Consider the following 16,269-nt stretch of genomic DNA (forward strand, 5'->3'; position numbering starts at 1 on the left):
ATTGAGCATGGTCTAGTTGTAGAAGAAAATGAAAGACGTGCCACCAAACCAAACATCTTCATGTACATCGAATCCCACTACCCCATGTTCCTAATCAACATTTTTTGTCCTTATTTCAAGCTTAAAGTCATGTTTCCTTTAAACTCTTTTATTTGTTGAGAACCCAATGCCAAACCCTCTACATAGACAATTTTTACGAGAAATCATTCCTAAGATAAAAACAATACTTTTCTCACAAAAAAACTACCTTTTTTCTATATCCAAATCTAAACATGAATATATCTGGGAGTACACATTAATGGTGTCAGGCTGAGGAAGAAAAAGTTCTGTACGCATTGTAATTGAGGGTGAAGAGGTGCATTAGGGCTTCTTAGTGCCGTAGTACTAGCAGTTTGACTTATTTTGACAAGATCTATCACCATATAGAGGAGATCTTTAAGCCCAATAATTTAAAGGGGGTTGGTTGTTCACAAGTATATCTAGCACATCGTTCAAAGAACAAAGAATAAAAATAAATTTAACATATTAAGAAATAGTTCACTTACATTTTTCCACTAAAGACATTCTTTGTCAGTAGAATAAGGAACCAATTCTTTTTTGACATGTGACTATTTCTCAATTTTCATGCATTAAATTTTAACTTTTAAGTTTACATAATAATAATATATTTTTTTATTAAATCTTTGTACGAATCTTTGTCACTAGTTTCTTGAGGATACTAGAATGTGGACTAATAACTATATGATGATCTAATAACCCTTGCTATAGTTGTATTAATGGACGACCATGTTGGTGAATGACTTGGAATTTTAGTGCGTAGATCTTGGTCATCTTATATTCTTCTTTAAACAATAGTACAGCTAGCAATGGCAACAAATAATCAACCTTTTTAGGTCATTGAAAGAAACAATGTGTTTAATTTGTATTGAGTTGAAAGAGCAGTGATGTTATAGTTGTTGGAAGAGATGAGAAGGTGGTTGAATTGAAATGGTGAGAGAAGGGAGAAGTTGAAGAAGTAGTTCCATGATTGAGTTGAGCAAACCAAGAGGGGCCTCAATCATTGTTCACACGCGGGAACTGTTATTATATTGTCAGACATAGATTGTCAGCTATTTAATCATAGACTTCCTTCCTAGGGCTCTGCTTTCCAAGTCACAACCTTTGACCAATTCAATTTGCCTTTTTTGAATCACTTAATACATAAATAAAGAATTTCAAATTTGTGCAATGTAAATATATAAATTTTTATTCTATCACTGTATTATTTATCACTGATTTGTTTTAATTTTATTTGAGAGTCAATAATGATTAATAAATCAATGATGAATAATTTACTAACAACATAAAAAACATATTCACACTGTCAATGTATACATTTTAAATCCTAAATAAAAAAGGAATGAATATTTCCTATTTCATACCGTATGTAAATTTAAGAATATAAATTATTATATAGGATGATGAGACACTTTATTCTCTAATAAAAATTAAAGGAAGTTTCCAATTTTTACAAAGGGATCGAAAGCTAGGTTCTAGATAAATACTTAAAAATAATGTTCAAAGATAAAAAGAATTTTCTATAGTTTTTCTACTAAATTTATGATTCAAAATGTTTTAAAATACATTAATTACCACTAACTACAGAAATTATATTCTAGTTTAATAAGTTATACAAACAACTACAAATTTTTAGTTAATTTCACAATTATGATTTTATTTGACAACACAGACTTTTAGTTTTTCATGTAGAATGTGGTTTTCATAATTATGATAAAACTTTTAGCAATATTGCAGTGGATATTGTCTCACAGTGGAAAATTTATATGAGATAAAGCAGTTTGATTACTTTATTATACATTTGGTGTAACTTTTGGTTTATTGTCAATACCATACATTTTTACATAAATTGTATTTCATATCATCACTTTTATACAAAAACTGATTTTATTTTTTAATACTCATGGTTACAATTCAGGATTATACTTTTTTATATATTTATTTCTTAAAGTTGTGTTCATTTAACATGGTTTTCATTGTAAATCAATAACAACTTTATTTTTATTTGTAGGTCTAATGGTAATTGTTTTACATGCTAAGGTAAAGATACATAATTTAACACTCACCTATTATAATTTAACACTCACCTATTATTTTTTTATAACTTTGACATATATTATCTGTATAAAAACTCTAATCCAATATAGTTAGATTATATTATATTCACTACCTAATTTTATACCTTTCTATTTTAGATTGTATATTTAGTTTTTTGTTTATTGTATTATTAGAGTCATTTTAAATTCGCAAACGAAAATGTAGTAATTTGAACACATAATATTCAAATAATCGTACAGTTGTGCTGAAGTGTTAAAGAGTTCCTATTTCAAGTAATCTGAACCCACAATACTCGTTTTTATTTTTGTTAAAATGATATATTTAATATCTACCTAATATTAAGTTTATCATTTTTAATTTGAGATTTCTATTATCCACTCTTGTTCTTAGGTATGAATTAACGTGCTCCTTTCTAATTTTTAACAAATAGTACATCGAGTAAGACTCATTTTCATTGATGAATAGATAAATTGTATTTTGTATTATATAATTAAAGTTAAAATTGTAACACCAATGAAAATCAAGGGTCATAAATGTTATTATCTTTTAATTTTTAGTGCATTTTATTACAACTTATCTTTAATAATAGAGAGGAGTCTGACTCATATCACAAAACCACTTCGTCTAAGTAATTGAACATCTTCTTTGAGGGGAATTAACTTAGCTAGTTGGTGATATGAGAAATATCTAAACATCCTTTTCAAAAATTAGTAAATAATCAGATTAATATACCTTTTTTAATTGTGTGGCCGATGCTGCCTTAACAAAGGAAAACATCTTTAATCACTGCGAAGTTACTTACGTCCACCGATTGGATTTTATGATTAAAAAAAGTAATAAGCAAAGAAAGGCTACTTGTGTTGTTTAGACTTGACATTTGAGACATTCTTTTCACGTTGTTACCTTTTTTTGTTACTTTGAATGTTTTCACATATTTCATTAGACACGATACGACAAGTAGACAAAGTACTTATGATTGACAAGAAAAGTGGTCATTAATTATTATCCTTAACACACTAATAACTTCAAATCTCTTACTTTTATTATGCAAATAGATCCTCTAATTTTATGGTCCATATATATCGTAGTTAAGAGTGGAAACAGGCCAGGCCAGGCCCGGCTTTGCCTTAAACAGGCCCAGCCTATATAGTATGTAGGAGCCTGGGCCTGGCCTGTTTAAAAAAAATTTCAAAGCCTAGGCCTGGCCTGTTTAAAAGCCTGGTCTGGCTGTCAGCCTGTTTAAAAACCTGTTTTACTATATCATCTTGAAATAGGTCATCATATCTACATTTAAATAGGTTAATATTCCTACTTTTAATTAGACTCTTCTAACCCTAACAATTAAATTATATTTTTTATATTAATATTACATATGTATAATAATATTACTTATATTAAAATTGTATAATATGAACATATTACATAATATAATTAAATAGGCTGGCCTGTTAGGCTTAATAGGTCTTTTGGATGGCCTACAGCCTGACTTATTTAACTAAATAGGCTTTTCAAAAAGCCTGCGCCTGGCCTATTTACGAAGAAAGCCTGGCCTGGCCTGTTATTGGCCAGGTAATAGGCTCCTGGTAGGCGGCCTGACCTGTTTCCACCGTAGTTAATTGCTGGGGTACATTTTCTTGTTTAATACTTTTCTTTTCGGTGGATACTGATCATTGTACGTATGTTTTTTAAACAGAGACGATTTTAATTATTGTTGTTTCTTGAAGGGCTGGCTAAAATAAATATAAAAAATGATGAAAGGAAGATCTTCACCAACTGGTACGATCGTATGGAACCCACCTATGATATGATAGAGTATCTTCTACGTATCACAATATTTCGATCACTCTTTTATAGTTTTATTACTACATGAAATTTGCAACATAATTTATATGTTTATAAAAAATATATTAAGTTGATAATAATAATTGTAAATTTACAATGAGAGATGTAGCTTAGAAGCTACTTTTCATTATCATTTACAATTAGGAAAACTAGACATGTATAAGAAGAAACATGTAGATTACAAGTAGGAGTTATAAAAGTGATCAATATATATTTCCTCTACAAATTAGATTTTGTTTTACACTGAACCAATGATAGCTAGTTAATGTAGTGCATGTTACTGTTTTTAAGGTATACATCAGTGTGACCCGTGTAATAACCGTAATGATTCTTCTTTTAGAGAAAATAACACTATTCGTTATGGTGAGGTCTTGGTTTGCAATGATATCGCGTAATAATTAAAATTGAACGTTAACACGAGTGCATTGAGAATGATATAGACAGAGATGTGAATCAGAAGTTTATATTTGCCTGGTTAAGGGGAAAGATAAAAAATGAAAATAGAAAATTTATAAAATAAAATGGAGATTATATATGCAGTAACAAAATATGATAGGAGTACTATATATCAGGGCAGATTCCAAGTAAGCCTTTTAGCACGATGAATTCATAATATACATAAGGAAGTGGTCAAATATATATATTGTTGAGTTTCTTCAAATGTGAAGTCTAATATTGGATATACGGGAAAAAATAAAAGAGTTTATAAGTAGGAAATGTCCATGAAACTAATATCTTAAGGTTTTGATTCAAGACGTGGTATCTCAGTTGTGGCTTTCCACTCTTCCTATGCCCCAGAAACAATGGAACTCTCTGGTGGTTGGAGGCTCCACGGTCTTGTCCAACATATATAGAGAGAGATGTATGTAAAATGAACATGACTCATATATATTTATCTTTGAACTAAGATTGTAATGCACTTATATTAAATGATCACGTTTGAGGGGAGTTTGTTGGGTAAATACAAATAGTATCAAAGCTGGTGGTTTGCTAAGACGTGGTGGATTTAAAGGGGTAGACTAGTTAGTGTGTGATAGCCACTTAAGGGGGAATTGTTAGTTATATTAAAGTGTGAAATCCTACATTAAATATTAAGAAATGAGTGAGAGTTTACAAATATCATGAAACTATTGACTTAATGTTTTGGTTCAATGGACATTTGTGACTTTTCACTTTTGTCATGCCCAATACCAATGAGATTCCCATAGGTTCTCATGGACTAGTCCAACACTTTTTTTCAATCAAATGTTATTACTCGAGGTCATGTATTCATGATTCAGTTGAATAGAACATGCGTTAGACACAAGTTCCTTGAGCGGGGCAAACGCAGATGGATACTTGATTTGTTTAAACTTGGTGGGATTGATAGTTGCCCAATAATTTCGTCTTTTAGCCATTGTAACGAAATAACCCTCTTTTAAGTGAACTAAGTAATCCTTTGTTTCATTACTCATCATTAAGACTATAGAACTGGCAATTATCCCACCTTCACAACTAACCGATGCAAATATCTATAAGTTATGGCTTTAGGTTAAGGATTTGCTTTAGCATAAGGAATTAAGGATGTTTCCTTGATTATGGAGTAGATCACCTATAACTATCTTTAAAGCAATAATAATAAGTAGCGAGTAACTTCCTTTCGGGTACACATCTGTTGTTTCACACTTTGTGTCACTCTATATCCTATGGGCATGTGATTGATCAAACAAAATATATTTAAGTTAAAATTTAATTCTTAGATGTTTTTCTGACCAATCATAAACTCATGATATATGGAGTGACACAAAGTGTGAGACAACAGATGTACTCCCCTTTCTAACTCCACAACTACCAAGCGAGTTCCTTCTCTAAACTCAATGAACACTAAATGAATCTCAATGGCATGCCGTGGAAAACAAATGTTTCTTCTCTAAACTCAAACACCGAATAGGAATTTGGGTTTCATCAATCTAAACAAACAAAACAAGTTTATTCTTACTTCAACATTAATCTGAAACAGATAAATGAAATTTCTTGTCCACAAGCATTGCACAACTAAAACAGTGATTCGGGTAAAAAACGTGTTTCCTGCTTAAATCTTTACTATATTCAAAACAAGGAATATGCATTTATATTAATTATAAACCGTTTTTTCATTATTTTGAGAATGCACTATTTGCCTCTCCTCATATATGTGTGCCTCAAGCCATAACAGGTATATATTGAGCAATATTCTCCATATTGAATCAATTCATTTTCCTATAATTCAATTTCTTTGGAATTTTAAAACGATTCATCCAAACACACCAAAAGTTTTTTGAACTTTTGGAGGAAGCATGCTGAAATTATGACAATATTCTTTCAATGTGTTTATCTCTAAAGTTACAATTAAGGTGCATCCTCTAATGATTTAATGAAGTGCATTGAGATCTCAAACTGCGAAATAATGGAAAGGATAGATACATCCTTACTTGCTCAATTTAGAGACAAGATCCCTTTATAGGGGCCTTAATGCTGAAATTAATAGCCAGCAGAAAAATCTAAGAGAATGATAAAAAGGAATTTAAAGAAGTCAATGCAACAGGCAGAGATTGGACAAATCATATTTTGCTTGGACAGCTAGCCCAATTTCCAGATATACAATTTTTATAATCTTATTTCTTCACCAACTATAACTATATACATTTTTCAAATGGTGCAATTCTACACTATCAAAGTTGCAGACAAAGTATGAAAAAACTCACTGCAGAACATCTTGGCCAGTGTACTCCTCAAGTGTTGAAAATCTACTAGCTAATCAATATAAAAAATAAGAGAAAATTTATGCCTCTTGACTGGTCTAAATTTTATGTGAATTGCATGTGAAATAAGTCTACAACAAATTCACTTGATTTGTGAATATGGGGTGTGCAGATGAATACCACCTCTATCTCAAAGGGGAGGAAAAAATCGCGTCATAGGAGGGTTACCGAGAGCACAAAGAATATCCGCAAAAGACCAAATTAACCAAAAGCTAAGAAATAAACCCTTGCCTGCCAATGTACATGATGTGAGATATCACCACAATGAATGCTCATATGGACAATGGCAGCCTCCTTTCTCTCTTCCTTGCCAATGTTTGCCTAGACACTCTTAGGCGCGAAAGAAGAAATATATTCAAGCATAGGAGAACCAGAGAGAGCCAAAATCGCCTCAAATAAAGGGTTGTAAGGGTTGAGACAACAAGCATAGCTAGAAGTAAGGAAAAGCCAATTGCCACAGCAACATCAACACTGGAAGAAGGCAACAAAAATGTCAACCATAAAAGCATCAATAACACACCGTGATGTTTCAATTCACCTTAGAGTTTAGACATTAATGGGTCTGGCAGAGAAGGTTCCCAAAATTCTGCTCCAATTTTAACCAATATCGCAAATACAGAGTTTTTCAATTAAGATGACATACAATTACTACCCCTCATTTGTAATTGCTACAATGTCTCTTACATTGGAACCCGTAGTAATGGCCCCGAATTAATTAATATGGAATATTTTCTCTTCCATGTCAAATCCTAGACAAGCTAAAGGAAAAAAAACAGAGGATTTTTCATTGTTGTGGAATTAGAAGATGTCATACTGGTTCGCAAGAAACATCATAATAACGAAAATACAACACAGCAACAATAGTTTTTTTACTTCATTTTAATGAGATCCAACAAAATTTTGCATTGGTTGTCGTGTGTCACTCTGTCTAACACAACCTTAACCTTTTATTCAGGATCGGGATCCACTATGATTAACTCTGAAGAAAAGCACTACATACGCAGTGGACATTGTAGAACTGCAACGATTTCATTGATAAATTTAAAATAACTTCACTTCTGATTTAATGATGTAGAATTGGCATTATATCTTGAAGCAGAGGGCCAATTCTCCTAAAAAGCATAAGCTATTAGAGTATTAGGTAAAGGCTAAAAAATGGTTTTATATCTAACACATCCCCTTGTGTTAGATCCCATTGAAATTTAACTATTGACGACTTAATCATAGAGGCTCTAATACTAATACCACGTCAAAGTATCACACATAAACTACAAAATCTGGATAAGCTAAGATCCATGATCCACAACAGGAGAAGTTATATTGAATTATTATGAAATTCATGTACGAATCGCTCTACTCTAACAATAATGTCCAATTCCAAATATTAGAAAACCGAATTGAGTGAAGAAAGTAAAAGAAAAGGGAGGGTAAAATGGTAAATACCGGGTTTGGAGATGGGGTTTGGGAGAGAAGAGAGTGAGAGCTGTGTACTTGTGCTGCGATCGGATCTGGTAATCACGGAGTTGTTCCACAAGTTTAGACCGCGTTATCATCTCCACCAACAACAACCACAAAATTCAAAGATTGAAACAGAAATTGATCAGAGAGCTATTAGCATTACCCTAATTTCTGATACATGTTTCTCATTATGTAATTTATTTTTCTTTTACTTAAAAATGTAATTTTCGTCTGATTTGATGGCCCCATATTTTAATTTTTACTATTACATATGAGTTACCACGTTTCTTGTTTTGGCATGTTTTGACGGCCCTTATAAAAAATATCTAAATATCATACAAAAAATGATTGTCTTTTGTGCCTCATATATTAAAGGTGTAGTGTGGGAAGAGATAGAAAATGTAAAAAGAAAAATTGATATTATTTGGTGATGTGAAGGAAAGGGAACAAATAGATCAGAAAAGGAAAACAAGGTCCAAAATATGGTCTGATAAAAATATTTGAATTCGTGTAATTCATGTCCAACAAGATCCATAATACATTTTGTCATGGTAGTTAATATCTAGTATAATTTTGATGCGTATTTTTTTAATATATGATTGAATAACATGTAAGGTTTTATGTAACCCTAAAGTCAAAATCAAATCGTAATATTTAATAATTCAATTTAAACTTGTATAGAATATCAAATATCACTTGCATAAATATTAATAGACTTTCACTAATGATCCGATTGATTATATTCATACACACGAATCCTAGATTATACCATACAAAAATTATTAAAGATGACAGTTAAGTTCACATTTTCCTTTTCTATTGCAATTTCTAAGTTATTATAAAATGTATTTTCAACTTTCTCTCTCGTAGGCTTTTATTTATATATGAAATTACATGTCTTATCTCAAGTCTCAACGACAAAGAGAAACTAAATAAATGGATTTAGTATGTAGATAAAATATAATGAAAACGGAGGCTGTTTAAGATTTCCTTCAAATCCCACAAGGAAATTTGTTTCATCTACAAACAAAGCCCAAAGGTAGAAGCTATGTTATTTAATCGATTTGAAGTTCATTCCATTTGTATTTGATAGCAGGAGACTGCATCAACTTATTACAATTTCTCAGGTACCAAATTCAGTTTTCAACTGTTTTCTCAATTTTATGCCGTATTATTTTTCATCTTCCATTTCTTTATTAATTTGTTATATTAGGAACCTAGTTTTTTATTATTTAGTGAATGTTTAAAGAAAACCTGATTGGATGGGGGGGATGCATTTCATTATACCAAAAAACGAAAAACCTGATTGCAGTTTCATATAAACAATTGAGCCATCCCTTATTATGTTGAGATTAATATCTATATTACAATTTCTGTATACTTTTATCGTTCATGTGTTCATTACTTTTAAATGGAAGTGTACTGAAAGTGTAAAAAACTTGTACACTATTAGGGTAGATATTAAACCTATCTTAATGATAGGTTACAGAAAAACCAAAAGTGAAGTTCATGATGAGCAAAAAATAGAATGTTGTCAAACGTGCCAAATAAATGGAAGACACAAAATCATTGAATAGAATGTTGTCAACTACGAGTTGAGTGCTTAATTCCTACTCGCAAAAATCAAGACCACAGAATAGCATCATGCCATCATTTACAAAATTGAATGCCCTCTAGGACATCACTAAGTCTAGCACCAATTCCAGATTTGTCTTCAAAAAACGTTACATCTCATACCATACGAATATGTATTTAATTATATGTCGGACTAAATAGTTCTGCTTTAGAGATGAGAAATTAACTGTTAAGAGTAGAAAGCATGCCCCCTGACGCAGTTGGAATCACCACCTCCCACCCAGGCCCATTAAGGGGAAACGAACTGACCGGAGCTTTGAAGTCTTTGTCATCCTTTGAATTGGGGACAACAAGATCACTGCGATCCAACACCTTAATCAGGTCTTCATCCCTAATACCTGTTTGTATCATCTTGTCTTCAGCTGTTTCTTCATCCCGAAGCAATGCCAAGACATCCTCTTCCTAGAATCAGACAAAGCACAAACTCCAGATTAAAAATATTGTAATATTCTTTTCAAGAGCCAAACTTAGGTAAATTTTCAGTTCATATTTACAATCAGTTGCAGATGGTCTATTCATGGCAAGCAGATACTATTGGAATACCGAAGCAGGTAGACAACAATTCCATTACTATTATAGATACACGCAATGGGATGACAGTAAAGACAAAACTACTGGAAAGCACATGCTGTTGTACAAACCTCCAATTCGTCGGCACTGACAGGCTTTGCACGTTCTTGATGAAACTGTCCTTTCCCAATCACCACATGCTCAAGCTTCAACTTGTTGAAAGCTCTTTTCAACATGCGAACCTATAAACAGAATGTCAGATCCATCTAACATAAAAGCCATCAGTTGATCAGCACATATTCAACACCCCAAAATAAATTACCATAAAGTACCTCTATAGATTGCGCAGTTGAGAGCCTGTAAACATGAACAGGCTTTGTCTGACCTATTCTATGACATCTATCCATGGCCTGTAAATCCATCTGGGGGTTCTAGAGTACAAAGAATTTCTTAAGCAATATATACTTGAGATAAGTCAAACACAATAAAGTAAATAGATAAAATGACAAAAGTACCCAGTCACTGTCATAAAGAATGCAAGTGTCAGCAGCAGTGAGGTTAATTCCCAATCCACCAGCCCTAGTAGAGAGAAGAAAGATCCTGTATTTGCTGTTTGGATCATCGAAGTTCTCAATCTGTTCATGGCAAAAGAGTTACCAATCATCAAATCTTCAGTTCAGCCATCATTAATGGTTAAGATCAACGGTTTAACACAGAACAGCTACGATCTCTGTAGAAGTGTATTACAGATTTGTAGTGCGTGTAAAAATGGACAGATGAAAGGTGATATTTTAAAGTACAGCATAAAACTTCTTCATCAGTGGTTGCTTAAAATTCACGATACAAACCAAGCAATAAGTGGATTCAAAAAACCTAAAAATCAAACATTAAATAAAAATAATAGAAAAAAAATTAAATTGTGATAAAAAATTTCATGGATTGGCAGTTTGACACAAACCTGCCGTTTCCTGTCATCCAGTTTCACACTACCATCAATCCTGCAAACTTCAAAGCCCTTCTCGCTAAAATAATAGTCCATTAAATCTAACACCTTAGTCCACTGACTGAAAATCAGAACCTGATAGTAATTAGAAAATGCAAATTAGGAACAAAAAAAAGAAAGTGGAAACTGTAAAGACAAACACAGCACTGGATAGAATACTTTGTGCTTCCGTGCAAACAACTGTTCCAACAACCGCTTGAGCAAATGGAATTTTCCGCATTGGTCAACTATCTCATTTATAGGAGGATACAAATCTATCAAGAAAGAATGATATAGATTAGTTGAGAATCATAGAACACCAAACCAGTAAAACAATTCAACTGCAAGGCACTTACAAGAACCATCAAAGGCTGACTCTAAAAGGTCAGGATGATTGCAGACCTTCCTAAGTTGAAGACACAAATTTTTAATTGATTTGGTGGCACGCCCTGCAATAAAGCAGTGACTGCAAGTGTCAGACAAGACTTCGTAGAAGACAAATAAACCAAAAGATTGACTGTATTCCAAGACAGCAACACATAACTGAAGGTATATGAATTGCAAGAAACCCTTTTTTCTGTTTTCATAGGAAAAACAGAAAACGAATCTTACCAGTTGATGATTTTTCTTCTAAATACTTCTCCATTGTCTTATTGATTAAATGATCCTGCAATTTCTTCTGATGCTCAGTCATGGTTGCATATAAAATAATTTCCTTCTTCCGTGGCAACATCAGCTCAACATCAGTCTTCATCCTGCGCAGAAGAAAGGGTCGAAGTATGGCATGGAGCTTTGCTACTACCTACATGAGATAAGTACATTTAGTCTTCTGGTTCATATAAGTCAGGGACAGGTGGAATGGATAACAAAATAGGCAACTGTAGAATGCATACTTGGGCTCTTCTTTTCTCTTCAAGTTCTTCCTTGGTTGCTCCATTATTGCATTTTCCTGACAGATTAAACCTGCAAAAACAAGTAAAACTAAGCAATCAAGGTACAGTGTTTACTTTTTTTTGGGTACAGTGTTTACTTTGGTATCAAACAAACCAAAACCAATGTCTTGAAATGGCATACATACAACATTCGTCATCCCATCACACAGAAAAAGCATAAGAGCAACACAGCAAAGTCAAAATTAATAAAAGGGATACCCAATTATTTGAATTAGTGAGTAGATCTAAACCATTAGATTTCCCTAGAATTGGTGGTGGCTAAGATGTGGAGTAAGTTTTTAAAATTTACTCTTGGAGTAAGTAGATCCCCCTCTCTTAATAAAATGGATCAAAATAAAAACAAAGCTAGCTTATGTAGAATTCATGGAAAGGAGGCTATGGGCCTACGGCAAAGGGAAAGTGCAAACAAACCCAACTAGCTCAAATGCAAAGGATATTAAAGATGAAGCATACACCATGATACTCTTCAATATGCAAAATGATACTAATACAGCTCAAAAAAATATAAAGCTCTAATTTGTTCTCTACACCACTCATCCAAGCAACCATGACACAGAAAAACTCATTTAAAAAGAAAAAACAACATATTTTTGGGGTTATCTGTTTCAACAATCTCATTACAGAGTTAACACATCAGTAGAGTGATCAATAGCCAAAAGAAACTAACCATGACTCAAATTCTTCAAGAGATGAGAAAATATCAGGTAAAAGGAAGTTCAACAATGACCATAACTCCGCCAAGTTATTCTGAAGAGGAGTCCCAGATAGAAGAAGCTTATTTTCTACATTTAAGCATTTCAATGCCTTCACTAATTTGCATTTCGAGTTTTTGAGCCTGTGTCCCTTCAAGGAAAAAAAATACATCAAGTTAGAACAACGGAAGCATGCAAACTCTTTTGATTATCTAAGTATTTATGAGTTAAGACAGGCAACAAAACGGAAATAAACATAAACATTCAAATAAGAAACATTATTTACCTCATCAACAACAAGATATTTCCAATTGTATGACATGAAACATTTTCTAGCATCACTTAAAGCAACCTCATAAGAAGTGATAACAATGGGAAATTTTGGGCCAACTTTTCTAGGCATAAGTTTCCTTCGGATTTCATCTCTCTGTTTCTTGTCCCCGTGATAGATAACAGCAGGGAGTGATGGAGCAAACCTAATTACATGTGTTAAAAAAAGTTGAAAAATCAAAAGCAAGCCATGTAATTGATATAACTAACAAGAGCTTCTAATGTTCACCAGTTAGAAAGCGAAATTTATATACTATTCTACTTTTTTCTTGTTTTTTATTTGTTAGAATCTCTTCTTAGCATTTAGAAATATTTCGCAAATCAAAACCAAGGAAAAATAGAATGGTGCATAAACTCCAGTTTATAACAGGTGATAACCACATTGCAAAAAAATTGAACATCAAACATAATGATCTACCTAGAAATCTCATTCACCCAATTTGAGAGGGTTGATAAAGGAGCAATTATCATGTATGGCCCATCCAGACCTTTCCCTTTTAAATGTGCAAGAAATCCAATTGTTTGGATTGTCTTCCCCAGACCCATTTGATCTGCAAGAATCCCATTCAATCCATTTTGCCACAAGGAAATCAACCACTTGACACCCTTCAACTGATAAGATTTCAATTTTCCACCGGTCAGTAAAGGCATAAGCTCCTTCTGCTCTTTCGCAATTCTGTCCTCCTCACTCATGTTCATATCTTCAGTCTTCACACTTTCTTTAGATCTTGTGAGCATGGCAGCAACTGCCCTTTTGGCCTTCCCCTAAGGTAAATTCAAATATGACGGCATATTATTGACTAAATAATCTCAAACTATATGCAAGTATTCTAAATCAATAATAGAACATAAAAAGAAAAAAATGACCATGTCTAAACCTTACTTTGAAAGAAAAATGATAGGGGGGAAAACCCTGTAACTGTAGTAATGCACTTAATAACAATAGTTACACAAGATTTGACCAACTTGTTTTTTTAGTCACAAAATGATGACAACGTGATCCGTGATGTCTCAAGCTGTACATCTTCCACTAGTAGTCCTAAAAAATAGGCTGGTCTAAGCTATCACTGTTTTTTTACTTCATATATAAATAATCAGATACACACTGACCTCGTAAAAAAAAGTATGCATCAAATTTATGCCAGGGAACATTTTACTCACAGTATTGCATTGTGAAGCTGCTTTTCTTTTACGGCCTTTCTTCTTTGTAGCTGGCTCACTCTCTTGCTCATCTCCATTCTCTTTTTCACCCCCATTCTAGCAACAAAAAATCAAACAATAAGAACTCGGAACAAAAATAATAAAATGACACACGTAAATAGTTAATGACAATACAAGTGTGATGTCGTCCATTTTCTCCAGCAGAAACTCAGAGTAGAGTTTAGTCTGTGTTAAAAGCTCATCCAATTTATTAAACTGAGTCTCATTGAGGTCGGGTGCTTCCTCACACTGTTCCTCTTCTTCCTTTGCCCGTTCTTTGATCAATTTCTCTTCCTCCTCAGCAATTGATTTTGGTAAAAGCAAGGATCCATCATCTATAATATCTAAAAGCACCTCTTCTTCAGCCTTAATCTCAACCTCCGCACCACAAGCGTCCTTTAAATATAGGATAACCACAAAATAAATACGATATAAACACGAATAACAAAAGCTTCATTATAAATTTTAAGACCAAACGAATTCAGATATTTCTTCACTTCGTTAAAATTAAGTGTGCATTTACGACTTTATTTTGCAATATTACATTATGTGTGAGTTTGTGACAAATGCTGAAAAATACAACTATTTGAACAAGCATGAACTTTAATAATTTTTCATTTTGGATCGGCGAAAACCGTAAGCATGAGCAAATGCTTTACTAAAACTTTTACCCGCCAAACGAGTCACATTTCTTTAAAATCAACTTTAATCATGTACGAGTGTGAAGTTTATTGAAATAAACGGCTATTCGAAACGGTAAATAACTGTAGGTTTTTTGAACAATGGAAAGTGAAAACATGAACTGAGAAATGAAAACATAAAAACGAACCTCGTCTCCGAGAACCGAAGTCGGTGAATCAACGGGCTCTTCGTTCTTCATTGCATCCATTTCAATCTCAAACCCTAAAACCAGTTACAACAAAAACCACAATGAACAAAAGTTATAGAACTGAAATGAAACAAATAAATAAATAAACATTAGTGGTACCAAATCTGGCAGAGGGAGGGGTAGAACGGGAAAGAGAAAATTTGGAATTTGAAGCGATGAGATATTTCAAAACAAGCGTCGATGTGAGAGAGTAAGTGGTGGGTGAATGGAGCAAAAGCTAATTAAAATAGGAGTTTAGAAAAAAAAAATCCTGGTTTTCATTACGTGGGCATTGGTTTGGGCGGGAAAATTCATTTAAATATTACCCCTGGATTGTTAAGTTATTTACAAATAAAACTATATGCTAGGGTAAGGTCATTTTTTGACAGTGTTAATTCTGTAGTGCTGTGGGCTCCAAGATTATGTGTGATATGACGCGTGCTTATTGGCCTCATTTTGGTCTGCTAGGTTTCCATTACCTTGAACACCTCAACTTTTTCCAATAAAGTTGTAAGCATTTTGAGTTTCAAAATATAAGACAATATAATAAGACATTTTGAATCCTCCCACCTAGGTTTTGCATACAATACATGCCAACTCATGTTCTAAAAGTGTTTTTGCATCATTCATTAGGGAAATAAGAACAAATGTAGTATTTCTCATTCCTAATTAATGTTGTTCTTAATGGAATAAGAATATTATTATTCTGTTATCTACTGTGTTATCTTATTTCTTCATTTTAGTTCTTAAATAAGAACAGTTCTTAGTCAAGGAAAGTAAGAAAAATGTAAATGTTGTGTGAAAAAGGTAAATGTTGTGACATCCAAATAAGAATAAGAATGATGTTTGTCATTGTGAGAAAAAAGTAGATGTTGTTCTTATTTTATGAGAAGTTGTAATAAAT

At 32.8% G+C, this 16,269-nt stretch overlaps 2 protein-coding genes across 4 annotated transcripts; both read right to left on the bottom strand.

The window, feature by feature from the left end:
- LOC109331411 lies at nucleotides 6,565–8,416 on the bottom strand. The gene is made up of 2 exons (XM_019565878.1): nucleotides 8,181–8,416; nucleotides 6,565–7,208 (listed from the first exon to the last, which is right to left on the bottom strand). Exons 1-2 carry the CDS (start codon nucleotides 8,288–8,290, stop codon nucleotides 7,010–7,012), a joined length of 309 nt encoding a protein of 102 aa, XP_019421423.1. The 5' UTR covers nucleotides 8,291–8,416; the 3' UTR covers nucleotides 6,565–7,009.
- On the bottom strand, nucleotides 9,741–15,602 carry LOC109331408 (ATP-dependent DNA helicase DDM1-like). Of its 3 annotated transcripts, none has more exons than XM_019565874.1 (16): nucleotides 15,486–15,602; nucleotides 15,327–15,400; nucleotides 14,633–14,893; nucleotides 14,459–14,554; nucleotides 13,716–14,062; nucleotides 13,254–13,443; nucleotides 12,943–13,118; nucleotides 12,216–12,285; nucleotides 11,935–12,124; nucleotides 11,679–11,771; nucleotides 11,503–11,597; nucleotides 11,299–11,418; nucleotides 10,856–10,975; nucleotides 10,673–10,771; nucleotides 10,472–10,582; nucleotides 9,741–10,232 (listed from the first exon to the last, which is right to left on the bottom strand). In XM_019565874.1, the coding sequence occupies exons 2-16, from the start codon at nucleotides 15,384–15,386 to the stop codon at nucleotides 9,993–9,995; spliced, it is 2,268 nt and encodes a 755-aa protein (XP_019421419.1). In that variant the 5' UTR covers nucleotides 15,387–15,400; nucleotides 15,486–15,602; the 3' UTR covers nucleotides 9,741–9,992. The 3 variants fall into 3 exon arrangements, with proteins under 3 accessions (XP_019421419.1, XP_019421417.1, XP_019421418.1); XM_019565872.1 differs by having other exon boundaries at nucleotides 15,327–15,403; nucleotides 15,494–15,597; XM_019565873.1 differs by having other exon boundaries at nucleotides 15,491–15,593.

Source organism: Lupinus angustifolius, chromosome LG17 (genome assembly GCF_001865875.1).
Source record: "Lupinus angustifolius cultivar Tanjil chromosome LG17, LupAngTanjil_v1.0, whole genome shotgun sequence".
NCBI lineage: Eukaryota > Viridiplantae > Streptophyta > Magnoliopsida > Fabales > Fabaceae > Lupinus > Lupinus angustifolius.

Coding starts and splice junctions, on each gene's coding strand:
- LOC109331408 (XM_019565874.1), bottom strand. CDS start 15,386: ATGGATGCAATGAAGAACGAAGAGCCCGTTGATTCACCGACTTCGGTT. Junction 11,772..11,934: donor AGAAGAAAAATCATCAACTG/GTAAGATTCGTT, acceptor GCTTTATTGCAG/GGCGTGCCACCAAATCAATT. Junction 11,598..11,678: donor GTCAGCCTTTGATGGTTCTT/GTAAGTGCCTTG, acceptor CTTTCTTGATAG/ATTTGTATCCTCCTATAAAT.
- LOC109331411 (XM_019565878.1), bottom strand. CDS start 8,290: ATGATAACGCGGTCTAAACTTGTGGAACAACTCCGTGATTACCAGATC. Junction 7,209..8,180: donor AAACCCCATCTCCAAACCCG/GTATTTACCATT, acceptor GCCTTCTTCCAG/TGTTGATGTTGCTGTGGCAA.